General features: G+C 36.6%; 1 protein-coding gene across 2 annotated transcripts in view; it reads right to left on the reverse strand.

The window, feature by feature from the left end:
* RPS6KA3 (ribosomal protein S6 kinase A3) overlaps nucleotides 1–14,456 on the reverse strand; it is a 64,034-nt gene that overhangs the window by 38,161 nt on the left and 11,417 nt on the right. For both annotated transcript variants that reach the window (XM_072428234.1, XM_072428244.1), the window contains exon 2: nucleotides 12,903–12,953. In XM_072428234.1, coding sequence (XP_072284335.1) covers nucleotides 12,903–12,953 — 51 coding nt within the window. The remainder of the gene's footprint in view (nucleotides 1–12,902; nucleotides 12,954–14,456) is intronic.

The following is a 14,456-nucleotide window of genomic DNA, read 5'->3' on the forward strand; positions in this document are numbered from 1 at the left end:
TGGGCACGTTTGAAAATATGAGTTTTGAGTGCTCTTTTAGATGAGCAGAAGAATATTCCAGAAAGTTGGTTATTCAAAGGTGATTAGATAAGGTGAATTAGATTAAAGTGAAAGCTAGGAGTTACAAATCTGCAATGAGGCAGCAGAAGGTGCCACTTATAAACAATTCTAACACACAAATATTCTCCCCTACACCATCAAGAATGCCTGCAACTGAAACCTAACACTGATTCCTTGCAGATTAACAGATTAAAAAGTCGGATAAAATATTTGTCCCAAACAACAAAAAGTTATAATACCTGGACGTGCTGGGTTTTTAAACGGATTTTCCCAATTCTCGTACAATCATGCACAGCTCTGGTCCTTAGACATCCCATTGATATGGTAAATCCAAACCAGCAAAGCTTACAAATCAATTATGATGGAATGATCCATATAAATCCTTTTAACTCTGTGCCAGCATTAAAATTATCAACCAGAGCAGTTTAACATTTTCAGCATTTTTTACCTAACAAGCTCTCCTGGGCTCTCCTCTCCTCCTCCTGTGTCCCTGTCTGTCATTTGCAACCCCTATTTAATGTACAGCACTGCGTAATATGTTGGCACTATATAAATCCTGTTTAATATTATTATTATTAATATTATTATTAACAATATTAACCTTATGCGTTAAATGTTTGTCACTCCTGAAGTTTGAAACTTTCTGGTAAATTTCCTAATAGCAGTTTAACCAAAACAGACAATTTTTTTTTTGTAGGATTGGGAAAGGTTTGTACTGCTATTTACTTCTTGCCCTGGTGACAGGGGGTACATGACGAAAGGGTCAGAAAACAGTCAGGTTCAAGACTCCAAGGACAAAGGAAACAACAAACAGCACTGAAAAGGGAGACTGCTTAAGAGGAGTTTCAAAATTGGTCATTTAACTGTACAGTCCATCATTTCCAAGAACATGTAATCAATGCACTCATTTATAACGCAAGGCAATTACAATCCAATAGATATAATATTTGCAAAGCCTCTGAACTTGGAATTGACCTCAGAATTACTATGGTGAACCTGTGGTAACATAAATGAAAAAACTACAACATGACATTGTATTTCTGTAAATCAAATTTAGGTGTAGTTAGGAATAGTAATACAAATTTAAATTCCTTTTTTAACAAACAATTTAATAACCAACCAGTTACTGATGCACAAGACAGGGTAAGTTAAAAACCTATGCTATGTGAGAGGGATAACAATGATAGGTCTTTAATGAGTGACATAACAGCCAGCATTCACTTGGACGGCATGTTTGCTGGGAGAGGTGTTTGTTGTTGGGAGAGACGGGACAATTGGTGGTGATGCAGAGAACGCTCGTCACTTGCGTACTGTCATAGAAAGAAAGCAAGACATTAATCAACAGGTTAGGGTGGTGGAAGGGTGATAGTTGACCCCCTTTTCAATTAAAAAAAAAAAAAATCCATTTTTTTTTTTAAAGGCACCCCTTGTAACTCTACAGCTGCATACACACACTAGCAAACTATTGCCTGATCTGAATGGCTGTAGAAAGAAAATACCGAAGCACACCGAGTCATTTAGCAATCTGCTACGATCTTCTGGAGATCGGTATAGAGGCTTCACCAAACGGAACACCGGCCTTTGGCTCTGTACTGCTCGGGACAATAAACTCTTACTCTGCTCTTATTTCTTGGGACACCGAAAGGATTTGGACTTCAATGCAATTCCATATAAAATTGCATACAAACTCCTAAATGTAGGCCAGGATAACCCTAAAAGGCATGTTTATAGCACTAAAATATATATTTGTACGTTGACCTGGCTTGTTGTTCTTTCCCTATAATTTATCTTCTCAGTTGAGGTCCATTATTACAGGGCAAAGTAGGATGACAGAAAAGCTGTAAATTTTTCCCAAGCTTGCTTTTTACAAAGAAAAAAACCCCACACAAGCATTATTCTCTTCTAGACAGCCATGACAACACAACAATTCCAACAGGAAGTGAGGGGATTTTTTTAGACACATTACAAGATGCAGGATGCATAAACTTCCTCCCTAAAATAAAACATTGCTTGTTGTGCTCACTTATAGGGAATGGACGGCAGAACTAAATGCTGAATCAGCAGCCCGGAAACCAGACTATTCCTAGCTTTAGCTTAATGGAATAAACTGTAGTATGTTGAACTTGTAATGGCTTAGTATTGATTTCTACAGCTGTACCAAGTAATTAGCATTAACCGCCGATGATGAACCTATTTTATGTGAAAAGCTTGGCCCGAGTAGCTCTACAGGTCAGAAACAATACAAATGCAATGACAAAAAAAATGACTTAAGATGGCAAAATGGGTTATAGCTTACAAAGCAAGCACCACAAGCAAATAAAAACGCAATGTTAGAAAGTTTTCAGAATTTGGACAACATACAAGGCTCTAGATATCTCTATGTAGTTCTGTAATGGAGCGCTTTACTCCTGCACACCCATTCTTCCTACAGGAGTCCTATTTCTTCATCTTGCCTGCAGGGCCACCTGCTGTAGAATGTTACTAAGCACCACTGAATTATTTTGTAGTTGTAAGTATATATTTTCTAATGTAATTATACTCTTGTGGTTTAGTCTGCTAAAAAAAAATTCTGGGATCAAACTTAGGTAGCTGGCATAAGCAATAGGGTTCACCAACAAAGACATGGATAGGAGGAAATATGGTGTGCCTAGCCTAAAAGTCAAATATGTGGGGTCAAAAAAGCAAAGAAAAGCTTTTACAGGCAACGTACCAATTGTGTAAAAGAAAGAATTAATTTATTAGATAATTTTGTAATAAACTAAAAACTAGACATATTTCCACTGCACCAGGTCCTTCACTAACACAGTGCTGCTATGCAAAATTGCAGTAACAAACAGAGAATAGATAACTACAAATTAAGGATGTTAGCAGAAAATGCCTCGACTCCCAACGCGTTTTCCCACAAAGTGCTTCCTCAGGAGATTTAGGAGACCAACAATAGGTGGCTGTTGAAAGTTAGTCTGAGAACACTCAGCAAGTGACAGCGCTTGATGTGCCTAGAATCCTTCATGGAAATCAAACTGACTGGATATTATTGTTTTTAAAGCTGAATGTTAGTCAATTATGGTCTTGAGGGTAATGGAGAACAGTTCAAGAGAGCGCAGGAGCGACCCTTATAGTGGTAGATATCTAATGCATAAGTATATCTGATATAAACTTGTATTAAGATTTGGTTTATTTTATTTGCTTTAGATATCATCCATGTTATCCAGGAAATGTATTTGCCATCTGAAGTGTATTCTTCATTTTACAAATATACACAACAAAACAATTTCACAGTAGCATCAGGTATTAATAATCCAACACGTCAGCTCACACTATGTTTTTCCTGACCTGAACACAAAGGATTGCAAAGTGAAGCTGCAACAGGTATTCAACTTTTGTTAGCACCATTTGTTGCACTGTGTGCAATGCTTGCACATAAATCTTGCACTGACCATATCCAGGTGAATGAACAAACTCACTGCATCATTGGCAAATATTGCCTTTTACCGGCTTGTCTATGAAAGAACCAGGTTCCTGGTAAAGTGGTATAAAAACCCAGAGAACCTCTCTAAAAATTACAAATAACATGTTGTATCGGTTTACCATGCACGAGAAAATGCCTGTTGATACCAGAAACCCTGTGGGCTCTTGCTGTGTTGCACTAATAAAAGTAAGCACGATTCTCGGGCTCTCTAAACTACAAAACAGCAGTCTATGCTATAGTGAAGAAAAAAGGTTGAGATGTGTTCTGTAGTCCTGTCTCGTGGGGAAGAAATATTTTACCAGCAGTTTCCATCAAGTTAAAGGAAGGGATAAAGCAAATGCTGCCATCAAGACAAAACACAGATAAATTGCATAATAATACTATATTCTTTGATTTACATCAACTGTAATGAATTAATGAAGAGAAAAACTCCTCAATAATGTGTTTGGTCCCTGATTTCTTATAATTGAAGTGGGGAAGGGGGACATAGGAGCAGCAGACAGGAGTACAGCCTGGTTACACAAAAAAAAGTGGCCAGCCTCACGTCTAATCAAAATGTGTGGAATACTACAGGCAGCCAAAAGGGGGCAACATAACGGATTAAAAGCTTTAAAACTAAAAAATCTTCCCTCCAGTGGCCTTACCCCGCTACATATCACCGAACAAATTTTACCCATGTGATGGGTCCCAGAATGCATAAACACAAATCAAGTGGTGACCACTTCCTTTATAAACAGATGTAAAGATGTTTTGATTTGACCATTTAAACTTGTTCCTTATACAAGTCTCAACAGAGGGAGGTTCTCTAAACACACAAAAATATATTTTGATAGCTCGAAGTATAACTGAGCAGTCAATAAAATCACATAAAAGACTAAAAACATTATCAAAATTTCAAAGGATCATTTTCTATATAATTAGGTTTGCACCTTTTCTTCAAAATATTCCCTGGTGATCCTGCCATGACGTCCTTGCTTAGGCTCTTTTTAATATATGACAACTCTTAGTCGCCATTTCCTGATGGTGTTTTATTTATCCTCAGGAAACCTTGAACGCTTGAAGTCAGGAAGTGGCAGAAATGAGACTGCAGGAGATTGGCAACACTTAGATGTAAACAAAGCATATAAAAGAAAAAAGTACAATATTAAAAATAAAGGCAAATGTCTATGTTGTAGGGCTTTAGCAAGCCAATTATTAAGTAAGGTTTACATAATTTGTATACAACACTTCTACTTTACTAAGGAAAACTTTTTGTCAAAATTTTATTCCTATCATTGACCCTGCTGGGGTGAGGAGCAGGTGTCATTTGGACAAAAAGACTCTGATGGGAATATCCTGACAGATGTTCTGCTAATTCCCCATTTACTTTACCATTTTGTTGTGGTCTGTGTCCTCACTAAGCAGAGTTCCCATCATTCCCTGTCATTTCCTTAAAGCGTTAGGAAATCTCCACAATGTGAAGACTGCAAAAACTTGTCTGTAGTTCTATCCAAACATACAAGGGAAAAAAGTCTGTCTGGGGTTAAGCTTCTAAATAATAAATACCCGATAGCTGTCAAACAGAAGAAAAAAAAAAACAAGTATTTCAGGTTAGGTTAATAAAAATCTCAACTAACCAAAGGTTAAATGTGAAATTCTCTGCAGCTTTTTAATGACCACAAAGTATTTCCTCCCTGCACACTTCAAACATGACTAACTTATTACGCAACCAAAAACTGTGACCAAACTTGTCTTAGCAGGTTCTGAGAAGTTCCTGACAGAGGGACTAATGAAAGATTTCAATCACAACAAAGCTAAAAGAAACTAAAAAGACTGATCAATTTTGTTTCTTTTTCACCCGATGGAAAAAGCGGGCATAGTAAAAGTGTGAACTATACTTCTCAGATAAAACTGAAGCACAGATCCATGTATCCACATTATCTGCTCTGCAAAGCATTGTGGGCATTGTAGGAAATCAGCAATATTTTAACATTTTAATATATATTCCTAAAACAAATACCTGCTCCAAATCTTCTTGGCCATATATATATTTTAGATTGACAGTAGATTATGATTAATTTATGAATCTAATAAACTCTATGACAATATTCTTAGGAACTTTAGACTTATACGAGAGGGTCCCATCAGAGAAGCAACATTAAAAAAAAGAAGGGTTGACATAAAAAATTGTGATCCTGCAACAATGAACAGCGGTGTCATACTTCCAGCATTTTGATAGTAAAATCCTTGCATACAAGAATACAACCTACCAGAAGTATCTGATAAGGGCACATGGAGGCTGCCAGAAAGACAAAAATGTTCACAACTCATAAAAGTTACGGCTTGGTGCCACCTCTATCATTGCTGTCCAAGGCACTGGCCAAAAATCCTTTTTAGTAAAGGAAGCCATGTTTCGGTAAAATTCTGGTGGCAAACTTTAGGATAAGAATATTTGACAAAGGATAAGAACTGAGGTTCAGTCCGTGTGTACATTATATTGAGGTAACATTGTCTGGATATATGTCTGTTATCTCTTAAAGGAATATATAATTTCTAGGAGAAAAATACATCATATAAAATGACTTGAGTAACACCAATTACCGCTAACTAGAATAAGACTGAAACAGAACCTGTGAGTATAAAAAGAGAGCACAGGGTGGGGGGACAGTAATGTTGCATTTGGAATGAGGCCAGAACAAGTTGGAAGCACAGGATATATGTACTTCCTCCTAAAATCTAATCTGTAAACCTTTCATTCTATTCAGTGTTCATCATAAACATGCCTTTGCCAGATGCCAAGTGTGCTACATCACTGCGTTCAGCAAATCAAATACACATTTGTCTGTAGCAGCAGATTGTTGCTGCATATCTGGAGAATCTGACTAACTTTCAGAAAAGAACAGTCTGTAAAAACGACTACATCACCAGTTTTCATAGAGAGGCTCCTAAAGTGTAAACTCAAAACACAAATTCAATATATTTCAGCTTATCAGTTCTTAGATGTGGTGGATACATTTATTTTTTTTATTTTCACCTGGAAAATCTGAGACACTTCCTGTCCTACAGTGACATTTATAGCTGGCAGTTTATCTACAAAAGCTGTATTACATAGGATAGATCTGCTGTGAGGCAACATGCAGCCCAGCACTGAATTTGTGTCAGACATTTGTGGCTAAAGGAAACCTATGGTAGGATGTTCCTCATAGGATAGGATATCTGCCATGGGGCTAAGAGCAAAAAAACCATAAAAGTAGCATTTGGAATTCTTTATGAAAATCAACATCACCATACAATAGGACACATTAGTAGAATATGTGCTTACACATACACAGCATTGTATATAAAATTATAATGTACACAGAGTGTGTAAACCAGAAGCCTTCCGGATGTAGAAAGTAAATTATGCTATTTTTAAGCAGAACATGACAAGCATGTTTTTGTCTCCTTAGCTTAGCAGGCTTTCCCAAAACCCCATGTGTGTATACATTCTGTCTAAAATCAATGTGCTCACATGAAGCAATATTTACAACAGTAGATCAAACATAACCCACAACTTTAAAAACAAGTGACAAAAACTAACGCACAAACCCAATGGACATTCACCGAATGGGAAATTTTGTCTCATACTGAATTCTTCCCTCTACGGCAAAGTGGACCCAGGCAACTATACAGGTTACAGACAGACTCTTATTCTAGGCAAACACACTTTGATTTTGGCATGATGTTATTTGCAATGGATTTAAATTGATCTTTGCAATCAAATACAGATATTTATTGTACTTACTATTTGTAAGATAACTGACCCGATATACAATTGATTGCACCAATATAACTATGTATTATAGATTGTATCACAAAAACTGGCTTTATTATCAATGTGATAGCTAACCAATTAACAAAGACCTTAAGTTAAAACAGCTCAAACATCTAAAGAACACATATTAAGACAAAATACTTATAATTTAATGTACATACACTTTTTTCTTCTAACCCAGTCATACCCAGGGTTACAAAACTGTTAAGGACAGTTTAATATACAAGTGTGTGTGACAGATTAATATACGTGTGTGTGTGTGTGTGTGTGGAGAAGGTCCAACCCAAAATATAATACAGGTCGTCCCCGGGTTAAGGACATCTGACATAGGGATGCCTCCTAGATACAAATGGTGCTTCCCTGCACCTTCTGTGCAGAACAGAGGCTTGAAGGGGGCTGTCTGCATGACTTGCAGAAGAAATCTTTCGGGACTGAGCGCTTTCTGTAGCCTCTTGTAACTCTAGTGATCAAGACAAACTCTGCAGTTGTTTCTTTTTGCATATCAAAGAACAGCTTGCTCCAGAAGTTAATGAATGTCTAAGCTCTATAAAGTTTTTATTTGTTTATTTTTTTGCTTTGTTTGTGATTAACTCACAGTGAGGATTTTATACAGTAACTGACACCATGCTGCCTAATAATATGTTGAGACAAACATCTGTCCTAATTGCATTTAATAATGTACCTGTTCCGACTTACATACAAATTCAACTTAAGAACAAACCTACAGTCTCTCTATGTCGTATGTAACCCCGGGACTACCTGGTATACTAGTTCTGGTGTTTGAGCCAGCATGTAACCAAGTCAAGACACTGCTCATAGGACAGAACATGTGTTGGGCATAGAGAGGCCTTTTGGATGGCTAGGTGGTTATAGTTTCTCTAGAGAGTGAAAAGAACCTGGGAAAGGGTGGTGTAAAGAGGTATCTACAGCATGTAGGGAATATTTTCAACAGACTAAACTTGTGATATCACTAACAACATTGTCCATCTACCTGATGCTTTGTTTAGCTACCCAGAGGGAAGAAAAGGAGTTTCTTAAAAGGTATGTAGCTTACTAGGGGCTGTGGGCTCTGTCTCATGTTACTTCATAGTCAGAAGTAAAGAAAGGTTCCCTGGCTCCTGTCTATAAACAGAGCAGGGGAAGAGTACAAAGTATACCTTATTCTAACCCTTCCCATCCACAGACTCTAAGTACAGCCAGAGAATTGCTATGTTGGTATTTGCTTACATTCACTCATAAGGTAGTTCAGCAGGTGAACCCTATATAGCCGTCTATGGGTCTCCTGTGTGGGACACAGCCCTATATACTGCATACACAAGCACCTAGGGAAGGGGTAAATGCAGAGATTCTGGCACTTCGGATGTTGGTAGGCAGGAGTAGGGTCAGTTGTTAAGTTGGGGGTTATAATAGGAGCAGGTGTCCTTTACGGAGGAAATTGTTTTGCTTTAAACCCTAAGGTCTCCTGCCCTCTTATTTTATTAGCAGACATTTCCCTTTCTACAGCCTTCTTGGCTGAATAAGCCACATCCATCTGTCACTAGCCTCTGACAGAAAGGTGAGATTTGGACTGGGTTGGATACAAATCAATGCTATAACTACAAGTATAGCCCTCACTAGCTAAAGTACCATTTCTGAAATCCATAATGTGTAAACTGTGCACACAAAGAAAGGGAAGCCTCTTATTGACCTTATTAAGGAGTTTGGTAAGTGTCACCTTGTGCTTCTTGCACTAAAGCGGCATTAGTTTTAGATATAGGGAATAAACAAGTACAGGAGCTGGGAAGTGCATGGTTTGGTTCTTGCTGCCACAGGTTCATTGTAGGCAAACAAGAACATTGCTTTAACTTTAAATCTGGTTAACATGAAGATGATTAGGAATGCTTAAGTAGCAGTGGGATAACAGGAGTACCACAATGAAAAAGATAAAAACAACTTCAGATTTTTTTCTCAAAAATCAAAGGATGAAAGTATAAAATTTATTTCCCCCCTCATTGGGAGCTGACAAATTAAACTGCAGGGTCACATCAGGCCACTTGAAAAGAAAGCAAGTCAGAGTGACAGTATTAGTAATTTGCCCGCATCATGAGACAGAGGGCAAACACAATCAGCTTAATGTTCAATATCTGCAAAGTCTGGCACTTTTAACCAAAGGTAGACATTAGGCAGTTTTCAGACATGGGATGGTAGACGTGTTTGTGTGAATGTCTTTGCGTGCCTTTTGTGTTTAGAATTCCAAATCTCAAAGATTACAGAAAATTCTGGCAAAATGCCTGGCATTGGAATCATCCCCAGGACATTCTTTACTGAATGCAGAAGGTCAGCTTCCTAGTTCTTTATTACAGGTGCCTTATAGTACAAGAGTATGCTGGACATTTATTAAAAAAGAAGAAGAGGGATTTTCCCAAAGGATAGAGGGAACTTTTATAAAACTGTCTCTTGAAAACATGACATTTTAAAACTTTACCGAAATGCCTGAAGATATTTAATATATCATTGCAAAGCAAATCCAGACAACTTTCCCTTTTTTCTGGAAAGGTAAGGGTGTCTTGCTTATACTAGTGTCTATGTTCCAGCTGGTAAGATTGTTATTATTAAACAAGATTTATATAGCGCCAACATATTACACAGTGCTGTACATTAAATAGGGGTTGCAAATGACAGACGAATACAGACAGTGACACAGGAGGAGGAGAGGAGAGCCCAGAAGAGCTTGTTAGGTATAAAATGCTGAAAATGTTAAACTGCTTCGGTTAAACTGGCACAGAGTTAAAGGAATTTTTATTGATGATTTCTTTTCTGGAAGGGTAAGGGTGTCATGCTTATACCAGTGTTCCTGTCCCTGATGGTAAGAATATTATTATTATTATTAATAGTAAACAGGATTTATATAGCGCCAACATATTGCGCAGCTCTGTACATTAAATAGGGGTAGCAAAAGACGGACAGTTACAGACAGTGACACAGGAGGAGAGGACCCTGCCCAGAGAAGCTTACAATCTAAGAGGTGGGAAAGACTCACACAATAGGAGGGGAGATATGGAATGGTGGGAAGTAGTGGGGGTTTCAAGAGACAGAGGAAGACGGGTAGGCAAGTTTGAAAAAAATGGGTTTTGAGTGCTCTTTTAAATGGGCAGAAAGTGGGAGCAAGCCGAGTAGGATGAGGAGGACCATTCCAGAAAAAAAAAAAAAAACATAATATGGACAGACTATCTTCAAATGTAACAACAGTGAGCCTCTGACTTTGACTTTAAATCAGTCTTTTGCAAGCTCCTAAACAGGGGGCTGGGAAAAGACATACAAGTTCATTTCATTTTCTGTATCCAATTATGCCAACAGGGAACATGACCACAGAAAAAAGTCTGCGAGAGCAAAGGGATGAGTTTACTAGATTTCTACCACTCCCTAAATGGCCAATCAGAGGCTGGGTGCAGAAGTGTGACCCAGCAGAATTAATGACCTGCAGTAAAGAAATGTCATGTTATAAACCAGGACATATGAGCGTCACAGCTGTATAAATCTCAGGGATGAACAGAAACACAAATCCTTTATCAAGTCAAACAGTCTTATGCTTTACTGGGTACACAGATGTTTACCTGGGGTTCAACCTTAAAGTTTAGTCCACTTGCTAGGGAAAAAAAGGACATTTTGTTTTTTGGCATGTGGTGTAAACCAAGAACTACCTGAAATTTTTGTTCCTATTTTATGTGATATTTGCATGTTGATTTAGAGTGCTGTTCTCTACACAAAAAGCAATAATGAATTGCCTGACCAACTGACTGGACGTTGCAAGGAGATCTGGTCCAGCATACATATAGTTTCTGGATTTTTGACCAAGGATATAAAAAAATTTAGGACACAACAAATACTAGTCACTGTAACCCAAGGACCACCAGGCAATATTAGGAATAAATAAAAGCTTTCAGTGATAGGACAAGACCCAAAATACCAGCTGCATTAGCCGAGAACTTTGCGTACTCCAGTTCTAGCGAATTTAAAAGTTCAAAGTGCATAGATTTTGGAAAAACTGGAGCAATGAATAGTCATTAGACTTTATATTTAAGGTCAAGGCCAGTTGGACACTTATGCTGCATAGATTTTCACAGTTAAGCAAATTATAGCACTTATTTTCAGGGTCAATCTTATCAGATAAGCCAAGGAGAGATGATGTATGCCATTACATTTAATGCAGCATGTGCTTTATCAAGGGGGAGGCTTTTAACCATTTAGGTAGACTGAGCTTGTGTAATTTTTTCAAAGATTTACATTTCTATATGATTAAATTAACACTAGAATTATTCCAATCTTCCAATATAAGATTAATCTCTTTAGATCGTTTATCCATGGATGTCTCCTAGAGCAGGAGAAAGTTATTTCATACACAAATATTTGATTTCAGTGCATGCAATGACCTCCAAGTCATTGTTCTTTGCCACTACTTGCAGAACAATAAGTTAGCCCCGTACCTTTTCCCTGAATTGAGATGCTACCCAAGGGATGACAGAAACCCAATCTGAAAATACTGGGCCAGGAAACCTAATATATTACCATATATGAAAAATCTATATTTTTGACAGCTAAGGTTGTAAAAATGTTTCTTACAAGTATAAAAATGTTAGGATTTGATAAGAAAATTCTACTTTTAACACTGAAAGGTTCATTTACTATCAAGCATATCCCTACCTGCTCTTAGTTACAATGTGATTGTCTACACACCTTGGCCTATCACACTCCACACACATAACAAAACCGTGGTGTGTAGCCCAATAGAATTCTTTCTTCTTTATTGGTGCAGGAAAAGCTCTGTGAAATAGGAAGAGCTGTTTGATTGACTGACAAGTCACAATCAAAATCTCTACCCCATTTTTTTTTAACAGAACTTTATTTAATTGGTCTTTTAAATATGTGTTTTATAGGAAGTTTAAAAAAAAAAAAACACAAAAAAATGTAAAAATAGGAACTTTATGTAATCCTCTGATGGATACAACGTATTAACAAAATGTTTTAAACTAGTTCTGGACATTGCAAACTGAACTACAAACCAGAAAGTTCTCAAGCCTCGCTTCATCCTTGTACCAAAGGAAGGAAGTAGATTGTGGTTACTATTTTTTGATGATATCTCTGAGTGTAAGAGAAGCACCACCCAACAATAAAACCGGTGTCATTAGTGTTTGTATATTCATATCCTTCGTTATCCTTTGAAAAGACAACACTACAACAATATTTAAACTGCAGAATCAAATTGATGGAGAATTAATGAGACCAACAGCTATGGTTTTTAAAAACAGGCACAACATAAGGGTAGATAAGAAGAAAATAGCTGCTGAGGACATTGTGGACTTTTTTTTTTACCAGTGTATATGTATACATTCCACAGAAAAAATGCGCATAAACCCTAACAATGAACTTCTCTTTTTTTTTTTGGTCTGTCAAAAATTCTATAGAAGACGTTTTGTTATCTGATTAGGCACAAGAAATACCTGTTGTTCTCGCAACAGGTAAAAGGAGCAAAAAAACTTCCTCTATTTAATTTTCTATATTTGTTTTGCCTTCCAATTAAAATTATTTTTCTTTAAAACTTACGTTCTCACTGTCCTCTTCGCACATCGATTCTTCCACAAACTGCTGTCCATTCTACAAATAAATGCACAATGAGAAAAACATTAGAATCACATATTAAAAACACAAAACAACACTACAATCATATTGAGAGTCATAGGAAGGTAAAGATTACAATTCTAAAACCAAAACCTGTGTAAAATTACATTTTCAGGAGATATCCATTAAGTGCTTTTTGTCAGAAAAAGCTGGGCCAAAAAAGATTTGTAACTACTAATATGAAGCATACCTGCTTGCAAATCGTATTTTATCAAAAAGAAAAAGTAATCAAATTAGTATCCAGAAAAATGCTTGGGGATTTAATACAGGGCTGGAATTTTCAGATTATTAGGGAGCACTGAAGAGGCATGCAGGCAAATCCTTGTCACTAGTTGTGATCCTGACAGCAGACAACAGGTTTGCTACACTGGGAGAGCTTATGAAATTAAAAGGGAAATAGAAATAGTTGTCCTTATGATCTTAACATGCAAAGGATTAGATTTAAAGTAAAAACCTGCATTGTACACTGCAATTACCACCGCAGAAGATGATAGCAAAACTTTATTGATCATAATAGTTGTCATGTTATAATCTTTGCTTTTTAATTGAAACTAATGTTTGACCATATAGAAGGAAGTGGATGCGGAACATGATTACCTAAAAGTTTAGCTAGTGTAGATACAAAGCCCGCAGTAAACTCGTCTTTGTTTCTACCATTATTTGACATTGGCCTTACAGACCTCAATCTTTCAATCCCTAGGAACATGGGAGAAGAATAACAAGAAGACAGAAGATAACACAATGTTTGGTATTTTACATTCAGAATGCTCCCATTATGTATCTATATTATAGGAAAGCCTTCTTTACATAAAACAACTGTTCAGTCATTGTAAAAGCTGACACTTATTGCATTAATACATTCATGTTATTTTATTTGCACTCAGAATGGTGACATGAATATGTCACTGTTTCTAACAAAAAAAAAACCTTGATGTCTATAGGATTGCAAAAAAAATATATTATTCTGCTAGACAATAGGACAAGCTATTTAAACCTAATTTACTTGATGCAAGAGATGAATAAAGTAGCCTTCCTTTAAAGAAAAGGAAAAAAAAAAAAAAGAATGAAAATGAAATACATATACCTGGCTTTCTCAGATGGCTCTAATACGCAGACATTAAAAAAATACATAAAAACTACATTATTTCAGATACGAGTAAATGTTTAAAGGGAACCCAGAAAAGAAATGATGATATTTAAAGCTGTGAAATAAAATGGTGTAGGAAGAATCAGTATACAAATGTGTAAAAACTTGCATAAAGTAAGATGAAAGCAATTCAATGCAATCTTTGGTGAATGTCTGGTTCAATGCCTTAGAATTAAATATGCTAGGTGGAACAAAGTTGTCAAATTTATATTTGTAATTCAAATAAATTTGCTAAAGATTTGTGTTTATTCATCATAATTCTGCATATGACACTTTGTTATGGTCATCAGGCAGACTTTTCTATTCTTTTTTGTATTCCTAATCTACTTTTT

Source organism: Pyxicephalus adspersus, chromosome 1 (genome assembly GCF_032062135.1).
Source record: "Pyxicephalus adspersus chromosome 1, UCB_Pads_2.0, whole genome shotgun sequence".
Lineage (NCBI taxonomy): Eukaryota > Metazoa > Chordata > Amphibia > Anura > Pyxicephalidae > Pyxicephalus > Pyxicephalus adspersus.